General features: G+C 36.2%; 1 protein-coding gene across 1 annotated transcript; it reads right to left on the bottom strand.

Annotated features, from left to right (window-relative positions):
- Positions 1 to 4067: 4067 nt before the first annotated feature.
- On the bottom strand, positions 4068 to 13071 carry LOC102800808 (glutaminyl-peptide cyclotransferase). Its single transcript, XM_085506764.1, has 7 exons — positions 12935 to 13071; positions 12594 to 12740; positions 11529 to 11813; positions 10225 to 10380; positions 9998 to 10097; positions 8433 to 8543; positions 4068 to 4299 (listed from the first exon to the last, which is right to left on the bottom strand). The coding sequence occupies exons 1-7, from the start codon at positions 12986 to 12988 to the stop codon at positions 4145 to 4147; spliced, it is 1008 nt and encodes a 335-aa protein (XP_085362890.1). The 5' UTR covers positions 12989 to 13071; the 3' UTR covers positions 4068 to 4144.
- Positions 13072 to 15265: the final 2194 nt, after the last annotated feature.

Raw genomic sequence — 15265 nt, 5'->3', positions numbered from 1 at the left:
CGCGAGATATATGGGTCTCATATAAACAAAAATGGCAACTTTGGCTGTTGCGCAGATCAACGAACACAAACTGCGACGTTACCAAGCTTTAATTAGGTATTTTTTCGGTGATTGGAAAGTATCGAAGGAGTGACCCCAGTCAAACCTCATAATTGCGATTCCATTAGAAGAGCGCATTGGATTGTGGAAAAGTCAATGTTTATCAACACAAATGTCGCACATGAGCGGCGCGACGACTACCGCCCTTTTAATTTAGTTCTATATTGCACTATGAATGTCTATGCAGGTGGACATGCTCCACTAAAGGAGTGTTGTGTCAGATATCCAAAACCACGTGAGGGACGTCATACAAGGTTATACAATTGTAGCTAGGGATTATTTCAAGGCTCCTGGTGATCATATCAATTATAAGAATACGAGAAATCATGTTAATGTCTTAATTGTAACAGCTAAAACTACATATTTCAAGTCAAATATTGAAAGTAAAAGTGCCAATACTAAAATATGTAGAAATATTCACGTGAGTTCACTCCACGTAATATATGCAAAAATCCGACCATCTTACCTAGAGAACACAAGTAATTTTGTTAGAAATAAACTTGGTACAAGCGATGGTTATCATACTTTTATGATTTCTAATGAGTTTGCCTTGCGTCATTTGGATAATTTAAAACCAAATAAATCCACTGGTGCTAATGGTATTAGTGCTAGATTGCTGAAGTTTGTATTTGTCAATCCTTGACTAAGATCTGTAATTTATGTATCTCAAGTAGAGATTTTTCCAAATTCGTGGAAACTGGCAAAGGTTACGTCTATATTCGAGGATGGAGAGATGAAAAAACAAAACAAATATTTATCGCCCCACATATGTATTGCCAGTGGTTTCCAAATTTTTTGAAAAGCACATTTATAATACTCTCTACAAATACTTAACTGATTATGGATTATTGGGCAGCAGCACAGTCATTCACGTGAGACTGCCCTCAGTAGGTTGGTGTAAATTTGAACAACATCCGTACAGAAGGGCGACTTACTAGGATTAGTAATTTTATTAGACCTACGTTAAGCTAGCCTGTACACCACACAATTTTACTCAAGAGATTATCATTATACCAATGTGAAGTCAAAGCTGTTACTTTGCTCAAATCATACTTTAACAGATCGATACCAATCTGTCAATTTCAAGGGTGTCCACTCTGAAAATATACCTATTACTACTGGGGTCCCTCATTAGATATATTCTACGTCCTTGCTATTATTTCTTACATTTATCAATGACCTGCCAATTGAAGTTTGTCATACAGATATTGATATGTATGCGGCCACTCCACATTGCACACATCATCGAAAACTTTATCTGAGCTGAATACTGAAGATTTCAACATGATATCTGGGTCACGGTGGTGTGATAAAAATGAAATGGTTATCAACACTGAAAAAACTAAATCAATGTCGATTACAAAAGGTTGCTTGATGTTATTGTGAACACAATTTTTAGTTGAAAGGACCACATTAAGAAAGTTTGTTGAAAAGTTAATGCTAACGCTAAGTTTAACGCATTAAAAAATATTACAGCTCTCTTATCTTTCCTATTCTTTCATATTGTTGCTCCAGTTTGGCGCTTGTTATCAGGTGTGTCAAACCTATTTCAGTTACAGAAACGTACGTCTCGTCCGATTCTTGGTGTTTCACAGACACTCATTTAAAATCTTTTTTAGATCCCTTCGTTGGTTACCATTATATAATCTGTTCCATTTTCGCCTAGCAACTCCAGTTTTTAAATCACTGAACGATTAAGCACTTTCATATATGAGAGAAATGTTCTCGTATACTTGAGATATGCATACAATTAACACCAGATCAGCAGTTGCCAATGATCTTCATATCAAGGCAGGACCAGGTACACAGGAAATTAGGCAATTACAATTGATGTCGTATTTTGGCACATTTTTAGTTCTTTCTTTTTAATTTGGACCAAACATGTGTTTGTAAAAGGATCGTATCAGGTGACTAATAGAAGGATCCAGGCAACCGAATTCCAAGATATTTTCTTTCTTAAAGCGGGAGGGTCGTCCTAAAGTCTTGTGATTGGTTGTTGATAAATGCTGAACAGGCCGCGCTTCCAACGGTGTCGTGCGTTCGGACTAACCGTTAGGAATTCCTAAATGGAGTCAATTTGTGTAGTTTTCTTGATTTATTCTGCAGATATCGGTAAAATGTAGGTAAGGCTTTGGCGAAATTCGAAGGAGCAACTAATATTCTTCAACCTGGTATTTTTTTTACATTTTATTTTTTATTTTTTTTCGTCTGTTTTTTCGAGTTTAAAAAATGTGAGCTGGCTGGAGCCTTCATCCCTTGTCTATTTCTTACACTAGATACCAGCCGATACCCCCCCCCCCGCTCATAGAGACTGCGTATTACAGTTGATTATAGTTCCTGGGCTCCCTGTGGTGTGACGGGGCCATAAGCGATGATAACAACAGCAATATAAAGTCCCACGTGCATACGTCAAATGGAATCTCGGATGTGTTCAAATGCTTATGCGGGGTTCAGAAAGGTTCCATTTTGTGGGCTTTATTATATGCATTATTTATTAATGACCTTGGCGAGCATCTACAGCAATCGATTCTCTGGCGTATATGTTGATTTGTTAGACAATATTTTACCTTCTATTTGCAGATGATTTGATTTTGTTTAGCTCCAACGCAATTGGATTACATAGACTATTAAATGGCTTGTCAGAATACTCGGCTAAATGGAAACTTAAAGTAAATACAAATAAAACCCAAATCATATCTTCAGGAGAGATGATACCTTGAGGCATTACGTGAGATGGTACTATAACAGAGAAATACTTTCAGTCGTATCTTCCTTTACTTACTTTGATATCCCATTTTCTTCTAGTGGCCGTTCATTTATGGCTAAAAAAATCTGATGAAAACAATGTTGCTTTGGAACGTGTTTCATCTGAATATAGTTCCATTGACGTACAAGTTTATATGAATACCTATGACTGTAAGATATTACCAATATTAATGTAAATTTGAGGGTTTGATGGCGCGGAAAATGTCGAAATGGCGCAACGAAAATTTTGCAAATATGTTTTGAATTTGTTTATTTGTTCATTAATTTTTTTGGCTGGACATTTTGAAAATGAATACAAACCGTTATGTTTACCAGTGTTACCAGCATCGATATATCAAAGCAGAAAAGAATGTTAAATATTGGGCCCAACAAATCAAAAAGTTGTTGTTCCCTCATGGCTTTGGGTTTGTTTGGTTGAATCAGGGAGTTGACGATGTTAAAGCGGGGAGTCGTCACCTGCGCATGCGTCAGATGGCCATAGCGTGTCACTGTTCACTGTTTGTACACAAACAGTTAGTACTATACCTTCCATGATACAAACAAGCGTCTACCCATGAGCCTTTGCGTTTTAGCATGTGTTGTTATCGTCGTTTGGGACTCAATTCCCCCGCGTGCGCAGGTGGCGACCCTCCCGCTTTAAGTACTTTTGCCACTTTTCAAGCAGAAAATTCGCAATATGTATATTCAATCATGGGCCACAGATAATTAAACTTGTCAAGTACCAGGAATTTAATAAGTTTTTGTTGTGAAAAATATTCATCTCTGATTAATTATGACGATAAGCTGAGTCATATTTTATGCCAGTTGAGATCATCATCACTCAACCTTCGGGTGGAATCGGATATTCAATATTCCGAAGAACATGAGAATATGCAAATTATGTAACATGGGCTTGGTCGAGGATGAATTTCGTTTTTACCTTGTATGTCCACGATATAATAATCTTAGTAGAGAAATGTCTATCTTTATATAAGGACCGTTCATATCATACATTAATATGCCTTATACAAACTAACGATTCTAGAGTTTTGTCACAACTCGATACTTTTGACCAGTTGTAAACCACCAAATCGTTCTAGACAATTTCTTTTTACGTGTATGTTAATGTGTCTTACTTTGTACTATAGGCCCATGGCTATAGTACTGAATAAACCATACATATATATATATATTTGCAAATAAATAAATCAAACAATAAGATATACTAGTATGTCTCAGTCGGTTTTTATAATATAGCGTCGAGACAGGAAATATGGGCATACACTTGAAGTATATGTTACTACATTACATTTAAAAGCAAGTATTCCGACACAAAGACTTGAAATATTATGTTGAGTTTGGATATCGTGTCGTAATCTAATGCGTCCTCATCGTCTGCAAGTGTGTGCCACACCGATGGAAATGGAACGGGTATGATATGTACAATTGGAACACCTGAAATGACAGACAACGTGATAGTTAAAACAATTCTAGCTTGAATGTCGACATGGAAGTGTTTTTTTACGGAAATATCGTTTTTATGGACACGTACAATAGCAATACACATTGCATTGATATTATTAACAGTCAAATGATGAACTCTAAGAGTTATCACACTTCATAATAAATAAAATCGTTAATCATAATTGTTGTTAGTCAAAATTATAGGATCCTCAGAAATAGTTCGTTCGATGAAACAAATGACATTTTTCTAATACGCATGCGCACTGATTAATTTGGTGCGTACCATAAACACATGCGTATTAGTGAATTTCATTTTTATCGAGCTAATTTTATACAGTGCACTGAAAAAACAACTTTTAATACCGTAACAACGTAACAACAAAACATACATATAGATTGGGCTTCAACGTGTATCAAACAATTATATTATATTATATTATATTATATTATATTATATTATATTATATTATATTATATTATATTGTATTGTATTGTATTGTATTGTATTGTATTGTATTGTATTGTATTGAGTACAAAAACAAAACATTTAAAACACAGAACAAATAACATAAAACATATATGCGCTGCTGTAAGTGTGTGCAATGATAGCCCACCAAGAGGACAAAACTCTTAGCTTCTGTGCGTGTGCTAATTTTGTAAATACAATGATGTTCGTTTGTATCGATGTTTGACAACAATACAAGGCAACTTCCTGTTTTAAATAGAAAATGTCCAGAGGCTCACTCGATCCTTTGTTTTGCTTTTATTACGACGGCTGACATGAATTGCAACCTTAGCCATGCACGCTAAGAAACAAAATATACTTTGTGCCTTGCACGACATTAAGTGTTTTGAGCGATGGGATGGTAAAATAGTGAACCACCAAATCGGAATGCAAAAATCTGGTTGAAGCAGTCGCGACGCGATGTTATTAAAATAATGGAGTAAGGTGCTATTTGATGGACAATCATAAAAAATGTGTTGAAGTGTGTCAACTTCATCACAAAAGGAACATTTATCTGGATTGTTCAAACGAGCTTTGAACAGAAATCTCCCCGTTGGAAAGGCACCATGGACAATACGCCACTGTAGATCTCCATATTTGTTAATGACTGGTGTTTCATAGCAATCCTTGAAGTTGGGTTTAGCATTTTCAGGCAGACTAAGGATGTCATGCCAAACAGTGTCAAGTGTTTGTGGGTGTTGTGTTATTAACAAGACACGTAATAGATATTTATAGATTGCGCCCTTTTCAAACTTATATAGTGGCAAATTTAGTTCATCAGAAAAGTGCAGTTCAAAGCTATGATGTGAAAGAGATTGATTACACTTCCCGTTCCCTTTGAAGTAAGTGTTGATAGTATCTTTCCATTTGGTAGGAATAGAATCGTGAATAACTTTGATACTGAGATGGAGAATACGCTCCGAATGGATTTTAATTTTATCCGACATATCAGCGGCCTCCAACCAAGTTTCATTCGTTTCTGAGACTAAATCACATACTTTGGTTATTCCCGCGTCAACAAAGTGTCTGAGCGCAAAAGGCTCATTATGTATGATGAGTGGGTTGTTAAACAGTGGCTCATTAAAACTATCAGTTACGTTACTATCAGTAAATGTTGAAACATCTGAAATGATAGACCCCTCATTCTCACTACATTCGCTGGCAGTTTCCTCCATATCACCAGCGGTTTTATTTTGTGACATAGGTGTGCTGAAAAGGTCTTGCGATTGATCAGTTAAACCACTTAAATCAATGGGGATTTCGGATAGCGGCGAATAGCGCGGGGATTCAACTGTGAACTCAAGTGAGGGAGATGATGGAAATGGGGTCGACTCCGTAAGCTCGGACTGTGGCTTTGGAGTACACACTGTTGCATTGGCATATACGTGGGGGAAAGGTTTGTGGGGTGGATGGAGTAGGGGAGGCGATGGTGAAGCAATGGAAGGGGAAGGAGGGGTTCGTACCCTCTCTTCATCACTCGGACAATTTTGTTCATCAATTTCGATTTCATTTCCATCATTATGCTTTTTAGAACTTGGTTCACATTTATTTTCGTCATTCAACTGGTCATTGTTTTGTTCTTCTCTATGAACTGGTGATTTAGAGCGCGTGCGCTTTTTGCTTATATTTTTTGATGAATCTGTATCCATTTCAGTTTCAAGTTCAATTTATCTATTGTACCATCGGTCTCAAGATTGTTTATCTCAGTATCTGATGCTTGGGTGTTAATTATATCAGTTATGTCATCGTCTTTGTCGTGTAATGTGTCAGGAGAATTTAAATTCGTTACTACATTCACCTGTTGAGAGTCTGTTGGAGAACTATTTTGAACACTATTGTTTTCATCATTTGTCATTTGCATATTCATTGTTTTAGAGTTTGGGCAAGTTTTACGTGTACGTCCTTTCATGTTACATGAAAAACAAGTCAGTTCGTCAGACGAAACGTAAATATTATATGTCTGACCTTGAAAAGTAATATGTAATAAACCGTTAATATTGGGATCTTTTAAATAAACATAAACTTGGCGGCGAAAAGACTTTACGTGTTTTAGTGCTGGTCTTTTGCACCCGAGTGGAATCGCTCGCACCGCGCTCATTACACGCCCGTATTTAGCTAATGCGTCTGTAATAGAATTGTCAGGTAAAAAAGGGGGAACGTTTGAAAGAACAATTTTTGTTGAGGGGCGGACAAGAGGTTCAACAGAAACATAGAGGTCTCCAATGTCAAGGCCAGCGGCAGAAACCATGTCGACCCATGTGACCTTATTTAAAAACACAATAACTGACCGGTTCATTCGGGATGCTGCCACAATATTACTGGCCCCGACTAAATCCGCAACCGACTCCACATAAGTCTCTACTGGAATGCCTTCAATGTTTTCACATCGTACCGCATGGTTTCAGTGAGGTGATCTGTTGGTGTTGACGGTGGCCTTGTGTGAGCGGCAGCCATCTTGGTTGCCAACCACTTTGCCAAGGCAAATGTAAAAACACTCCAAAAACCACAATAATAACAAAAACAACAACAGTAAATTACTCACGTAAAAGGTAGACACACAATATATACAACTGTGTAGAAACACGGGCGCACACCGAACGCAAAAATGCAAAACAGGCAGAAAATCGGGGAGCGCTGAAAAGCACCGCGTTCACCCGATTATATTATATTATATTATATTATATTATATTATATTATATTATATTATATTATATTATATTATATTATATTATATTATAATTTGTAATTCTATTTGTATTATACGCAGAACATCTCCTACTGATTACTTTGCTCACCATGGGAAATAATAAAATCAGTTACTATGGCAACTCATTCCGAAATATTGGACTAGCCTGCACCTGACAGAAATGTCATGAATTAGTTTTCGCGTATCTGTTGACCGACTTATTTAGCTGGTTATTAGTAAATGGCTGTGTTATATCTGTCATCATTTAGGCTCATGCGAGGTCCTGGACGGAACTTGACTCAGTGATTTGGAACTAATTACGATATAACCGACGCCATTCGGGCCGCTATTTCTGACAGTTGGTATTTGCAGTTATTAATGCAGTGAACGATTAATCAAAAGATATGACGTGTCCAGTACTTAGTGTGATTGGTTATGTGCAAATTGAATGTGTGAAAGTTACGCCTTACAGTGTTTAAACTTCTTTGTAATTGGTTAAGTTCTGATACGTAATAAACGGTCTAAGTCCTTGGTCCCAGAGAGAGCTCCACGAGGCGAGAGAGTCTTGGTCAGTCCTGGGCAGAGTCTCCGACGAGGCAGTTTGCGTCGAGGCGTTCTCGGTGTGGCTAAAGACTAGCTATTGAAACGTATTCCGTTGTGTGCGTCTATTTGACTGTAAAGTTTAAGTGACTTTCCCGGTCCGGTACCTCAAGCAGACGTGTATAGAGACCAGACGAGAATATCCCCCCCCCCCCGACACGTGTTGGAGAAATCCGGGCAAGAAGAGTTCCCCCATGATAGAAACTCGCAGAAACTTCAAGTTTAAAATTTGTAAGCACCCCAAACCGAAGTCACATCATGATGTCAGTTTCTCCGATTTCTCAAGCTAGGATAAAGAACGCTGCCAGAATTAGATGTATTAACATTGTTTACCTTTTTCCAGGAATGGCACGTGATCATCTTCAACAAATATAGGGGAATGTGCACTACCAACAAAGTACGGCGACACGCGAGCGGTCAATTCTTCGGCCGAGAGTCTTTTTTCTGTAATAGTTAAACACAGAGGATTTAAACGATTGTTGAATTGTCTATGATTACGGTGATTCTAGTGAATATTTTACCAGCATATTCCTTTGACCTTTAATCTTTTGAGTGCCGAAGTTAAATAGTTTTAAATAGTTTCACCTTTCACAAAATAACACAATTTTAGTTCAAAATTTTGAACACATTCGGTAATAAGAGCCACCTGATATATAAAATCACAAACCATTTATAAGCATGGAAACAAGCATAGGTATCCATCCGTTCTTTTTTAAATTTACATTTCGTCACGTGGTCGACACTTTTAAATGCAATGCAGTTTGTAATAAATATTATCGTTTTATTCTTGGTGTTAGTAAATTTACACCATCAGTTGGTATAAGGGGTGAACTAGGTAGATTACCAGTAAGAATAAATGCAATGGTTTCAAAGGTTAAATTTTGGTACAGAATAAATTTGCTTCCTAAAAATCACATATTAAAATGTGCATTAAAGGAAATACAAAATAATTCTACCTGGATTATTCAAATAAAAACAATTTTTGGAGAAAAAAACTTGTCTAAAATAAAAGAAACTAACAAGATCAACAATATTAATCAACTAACCAATGTTGTAAAAACAAAGCTATCAAATGAATTTATTCAATCATGGAGAAAACAATTAAATAAAAAAGAGGGGAACAAACTTAGAACATATAGTGTATTTAAACAAAAAATTGAATTAGAAAACTATCTAAATAAAATGAAAAACTTCAGCCAACGTAGAGTTTTAGCAAAGTTTAGGCTCAGTGACCACAACCTTGAAACTGAATTGGGAAGGAAGAGTAAACCAAAAACCCCAGAAAATGAAAGAACGTGCAAACAATGCAATTCAGATCAAATTGAAGATGAAATGCATTTCATCTTAGATTGCAATTTCTATGAAGTAGAGAGAAAACATGTCTTGAAGTATTTTAAAATAAAAATTAATGACTTGTCCAGAATGGAAAGCTTTGTGAAAATAATGGGAAATAATATGGCTTTGTCATATTATTTAAAAAATACAATTTCCTAAAAGATAAATATGTAACTGGTCTGGGAGAACCTTGCTGCTGTTTAATCATTTTTTTCAGAGATTTTCTAATTTGTATTTCTTTCTATGTTGAATTTCAGTGTATTTTAATTTTAGTGTGTCTTATTTTATTTGTCTTTTGTATTCTTTTTTTTACCTTACTAAACCCACAGATGGTTAAGTTGTGTAATAAAGTTATTATTATTAATTTCCTCGTTTTAACCACTGGTATTAGCGAGCTCGGTTTCTGGATTACCATAAAATCAAGCCATTAATCAATTTATATTATTACTAGCATTAGCGCGAATGTTGATTTTATGCTTGTGTGATCTAATAACACTTTCTCTTTTAAAGTTGTTTGTTGGAACAGACGACTTATTAATTGATTGGGGAAAAATACAACTTACCAATGTCCATCAGTTGATTATATATATCGCTGGTATCACTGAAGAAATTGTAGATAGAAGGGTGTCTTGCACCAAGTAAGTCCAGCAACACCAAATCGTCCTGTAGAGGTTAACGCATAACAATGTGTCAATGTCATTACATTACCAAAAAAAAATTATAATGTCATGAACCAAATACTACTTTTGATAACCCCATCACAGAATATTGGTACGTTCCTCATACTTACAATTCCAGAAAGCATGGTTGTATCAGAGCCTGGCGGATATGTTGTATTCTGCCAAAGTGCTGCCAGGTGCCTCGAACCATACAGACTATCGGTTGCTGTCCATTCCAGAAATGCCTCTTCCCCATCAAAGAAGACCATCTGTAGGGTGACCTCTTTCTGTAAACATAACACATATCGAATAAGATTGTGATACTTTCATAGTACTCACATTTGCATATACTTTCAAAAACTATAACGTTACCTCGCTCTCATCGCAAAACAAGATATATAGCTTAAATTATATGTAATAAGATTCACACACGCAAAATCAAACTTCAAGTCAAAACGTCTGGAAGCAGAAAAATACGCAACCCTTGATAATAATGGTAAAGAAAGTAAATTATATGTAAATGGTAAAACTATCAGTATACTACAATATATATAATACTGTGGTAAATTCATGCTGTGTTATGCGAGTGTCGTTTTGTTTTGTTTCGTTTTGAGTATAAAATGATTGATTCGTTTTATTACACAGTAATATTACGTATATTAGTACAGTATATTATTTTTAGTTCTACACATTCCTTGCGAAGCTTTTGATTAATGAAACTGCTTCGTTTTTTACATTATTTATACATATCCAATACAGTATACTTTTAACTATTTTAACTAAATGGTCACATCTTATATTTGATTAAAAACCCAGTGAATAATTAATGAATATCTTTGAGTGATTTACGTAAAGCTTTGAGTATACCGGAAGGGGAATTTAATCGTGTAAACTGAATATGACGCAGTGTGATTTATGAGGAAAAAGACAACAAAACACACCGAATGAAAGATGTTCACACTATTTTAATGGACTATTAGTAATATGATGACATGCCATTACCAGTCGCCTATCCCCACTGTGGAGACAATAATAACAAAAACAAAGCGTTGAAACGTGTACTCTATATTGTTGTATTGTATGGTTGAACAAATTCATTTTGATTGATGCAAAAGAGTTCCACCTTGCCAAATTTCAATTGACTGTTATTTTTTTTAGAATTGTTGTATCTATGTATTTTGTTAACGCGAAACATTTACAGTACATTGACGATAGCCGTCAGTTCCGGTATACTGCTCTACGTTTGTTCGTCCGATTAACATGAAAACTGTATTTATCAGTTCAAGCGGGGGAGTCGTCACCTACGCACGCGTCAGATGGCCATAGCGTGTTATTGTTTACAAACAAGCGTCTACCCATGAGCATTTGCGCTCGGGGACTCAATTCCCGCGCTTGCGCAGGTGACGACCCTCCCGCTTTCAGATATCGAACACACCTGAATATTTGGTGCTTTTAGATACTTGTCCAAGCGTTTAGCCAATTCCATCAGAATCGCACAGGAAACAGCGGAGTCCGTAGCACCTAAGAACTGCTTGCCTTCGGGTGAGGAAGCGTAGAATTTAGTATCGTAGTGACATGCCAGTACTAGTCTCCTATCCACTGATGGATTCAAAGTAACTATGATGTTACTGAAGGACTTCTTCCCTAACACCGTCTCCTCGTCAAACTTGTCGAGTGAGACATCCCATCCACCGAGGTCTTCGAAGTGGTTCACTATTGCCTGAAACGCAAAACAGTCGTTTCTATCATGTACAACAATTGCAAACCACACAATATATTTGTGCAAATGCCATTGGCGGCTTTTAAAGGGCGGCAGTCGTCGTGCCGCGTACTGTTCGATATGGGACTCTTAGCGACGTACACAACGCGTGTAAAATACATTGTTTATTTACATGAAATTCGAACACGCGCTGCGCGACGACCACCGCGCTTTAACGTTCAAATTGACGTTTAATACGCTTCTCCATTAATTCGCGCCCTCTAGCGACAAAGCATTCTCGTAAGCAGTGTCATTCATATCGACAACTGAACTGTTATATAGTCACTAGTGTATTAATTGTCAAAACTACACTTTTATGAAAAATTACATTCTGCACACAGACGCTAATGAATTCCATTTAAAATGTTTACAAGTTTAACACTTAAGGTAGCGAGAAGGGTTTTGTGACGTTTTCGAATAAAACATTCTCTGTATGTTGTCTCGCTCAGAACAGTAATTTAGCTTATATATTTCAAAAGACTAAGTATAGAGGTACAAGTTCGCACAAACGTATGTAAATAAAATTACACGACAACCATAATAATTCAAAATCAATAAAAAAAAAACAAATGAAACAAACAAACATTGTATGAATACGTGCGTGTATTGACAATACAACTAGAAGTAGTACATAGTTTTGCATGTACCTCCTTCATGCAGATTGTTGAAATAAACTAGAGTCTGATTACGTGTCAGCAACACTAGTTTACCCAACCACCCCCGTTTTTCTGGCAGAAGTACCTGTTTCACTTGAGTATGTTCGAGCGTTCCAGGAACGCGCAACTTTAACACCTTCCTGAGTGTGCTCTTGAATTCAGTGAGGTTATTTCCTGCCTGTGCTAGCGTGCGCAACTCATATGTTGATAAATCTTTAAATGGATACGCATTCTGTAAATAGATAAACATACATCATACAAGTATACAAAAAACAGGCCCGATAATAAATATAGTAGCTCCAGCACAATACAAACCACAATATTAAAACGATCGTAAAATTAAGAGGGCATCCCAGCGTTGACAAACTGGGTCAATCTACTACTACACACAACGTTGTTCCATGTGTGTTTTCACCTCGTACTTACCGTGACTTGGCCACACAATGCCATCACTGAAGCTACGACCAACCAGATCGCCATCACGAATAGTTTCCTAAGACTAAGCCTAGCTTCTAGTTACTAGTATATAGCCTGGAAGTGACAACGTATTTATGGTACAGCAGTGATATTTTTTTGTCGTGACGTAAATCGTTAAGCTGAGATTTATTTCAAGCATGAAAAATGCGGGTATATTAGTCCAAAATTAGTAATTAAACAATCGAGCCAATCCTTATGACTGAAAACTGGGTTACCGCGAAATAAACAAGGAACTTTAATCCCATAACTATACATGGTGCTGACAGTAGTTCTTTACCGCGGGGTCTATCATCTGTATATATCTGTTCTATTTACAGAAGAATCTTCCCAAATAGAAGAAATTCTAACATTTGAAAAAATAAGAATTAGTCACTTAACTATATGTTCTTTCACACTTAAACAAGAGAAGAGACAAGTGATACAAGTTAATGAATTGGCCTTCACTCTAGGTGTGTTATTGTTTACAGTCTTAAACTTGAAGGGGAACCTTCCAAGCCCAGGGATTGCACCACAGAATCATGGGACACTATTGTTTATGCTATTTACAAAGTTAATATATTTTTTGTTATCCATTGTGATTTTAATCCAGCAAGTAAATTTGTTGTGAGATTAGGCTTAACTGGAAGTGCCCCTTTAAAACAACAGTTTTTCACAAATAAAAAAAGGAAAAAAGGAAAACTTCCTACTTCACATTATTATATGGGCTAGCCAAGTCTTAAACATACAAAAATACACACACTATCTCCGTTTATTTTATTTCATTTTATAATATTCTAACTGAATTCTTTAAAACTATTTTGCTATATTTGCAGTATTTCGCTTGATTTCAATGAATGTTTACTTTCATAGTGCACGGGCATACTAAAACTCCTACAAGTGTTACATAATTTTAAACACCTAATTACAGATGTAATTAATTCATAAATTCACCAATGTAACAATAGTAGAGAAAGGGTAAGAAGGAAAACAAGCAGGACATGGCATATTTGACAGTCACTTGAGCAGTTGTTACAATACACTTGAATAAATTCTGCTTCTGAAAATTGAAAATGAACAAATGACCACAAAATACATTAAAACACACTATGTCAAAAGTCCTTGCTATTACATTCAATGCTCCACTCTAACTAAGATAGCGAGTGTCAATAAGACTCGACCGTTACCATATACACATTACTTTGCTGGACACTCTTTTATCGTTATATTTTACAATCCATATCCTTATATTTAAATCGGTTTCAAGACATTTAGAAAATTTATTTTAGAAGCATAACAATAAAACGACTAGAATTGGTGTCACAGTTTGCTCCCAATTCAAATTAAATTATTGCCAGCAGTAATTAATGAATCTTGTATTTACCCACATCACATTCAATGGCTAGTTTTCGGGATCTACAACAGTAATAAGTGAACAGAAATCATGTTGATGTACATTTTTCAGAAGACACCGCCATATCGAATTTTGATTTGGACCATACCATTTCAATCTATACAGGGTGTCTTAACGATGACCCAGCAACCAATCAAATGAATCAATGAAAACAACGAGATAGAATATTACAACCAGTCACTGAAAACCCGAATTCCTCTACCCCTCCCAATATACCCTACAGCATTACTAGTTCCTAAGCACGCGACTCATTGAAGTTTTCACGAACCACTCATTCTATTTATTGCTGAGTGAGGGCGCCATTTACTAAAGAAAAAGACCTAATATTACAAGCACAAACAGTGAAAATCGAGTAAATCCATAGAATGACGAACCATTACAATTCACTTACCTCAAAACTGTATGAGACAGGACGTATGACCTACACCCATGGGGCTACCAGTCTAGCCACAACATAATTTGTTTGAAGTGTCATTTCAAGCTAGTAAATCACATTTAGTGTGTAAATAAATATAAAATGTTAAAATTAATACATACATACGTACATACTGATATGTAGTTTTAACCTCTGGTGCAGCGGCCTCCTTTGTCCACAAGTCTCTAAAATTCATCATTGGACCCCTCTCGGTTCTACCATAAATAAGATCGAAGGTGAAAACCCTAAATTCTTCCGAGGAGCTCCTCTATAGGCAAACATTACTAGGTCAAGATACTTATCCCAATCATTGGGTCTTTCTTGGCACTTGGTTTCAACATACTTTTCAAAGTAACATTAAACCGCTCAACCAAACCATTACATGTTGGGCATTATGGAGTAGTTACTAATTGTTTATTAGACAACACTCTACTTCCTTCATAATGTCAGACATAAACTTCTTTCAGTACACCAA

This window comes from Saccoglossus kowalevskii, chromosome 2 (genome assembly GCF_978046115.1).
Source record: "Saccoglossus kowalevskii chromosome 2, keSacKowa6.1, whole genome shotgun sequence".
Classification (NCBI taxonomy): Eukaryota; Metazoa; Hemichordata; class Enteropneusta; family Harrimaniidae; genus Saccoglossus; species Saccoglossus kowalevskii.
This window is presented reverse-complemented; position numbering and strand designations above follow the sequence as displayed.

What these genes read in the sequence shown, in the direction of transcription:
- LOC102800808 (XM_085506764.1), bottom strand. Translation starts at nt 12,988, where the DNA reads ATGGCGATCTGGTTGGTCGTAGCTTCAGTGATGGCATTGTGTGGCCAA. An exon ending in AACATACTCAAGTGAAACAG is followed by an intron (nt 11,814 to 12,593) that starts GTACTTCTGCCA and finishes TTTGCGTTTCAG; the next exon opens with GCAATAGTGAACCACTTCGA. An exon ending in CGTGCCATTCCTGGAAAAAG is followed by an intron (nt 4,300 to 8,432) that starts GTAAACAATGTT and finishes CTGTCATTTCAG; the next exon opens with GTGTTCCAATTGTACATATC.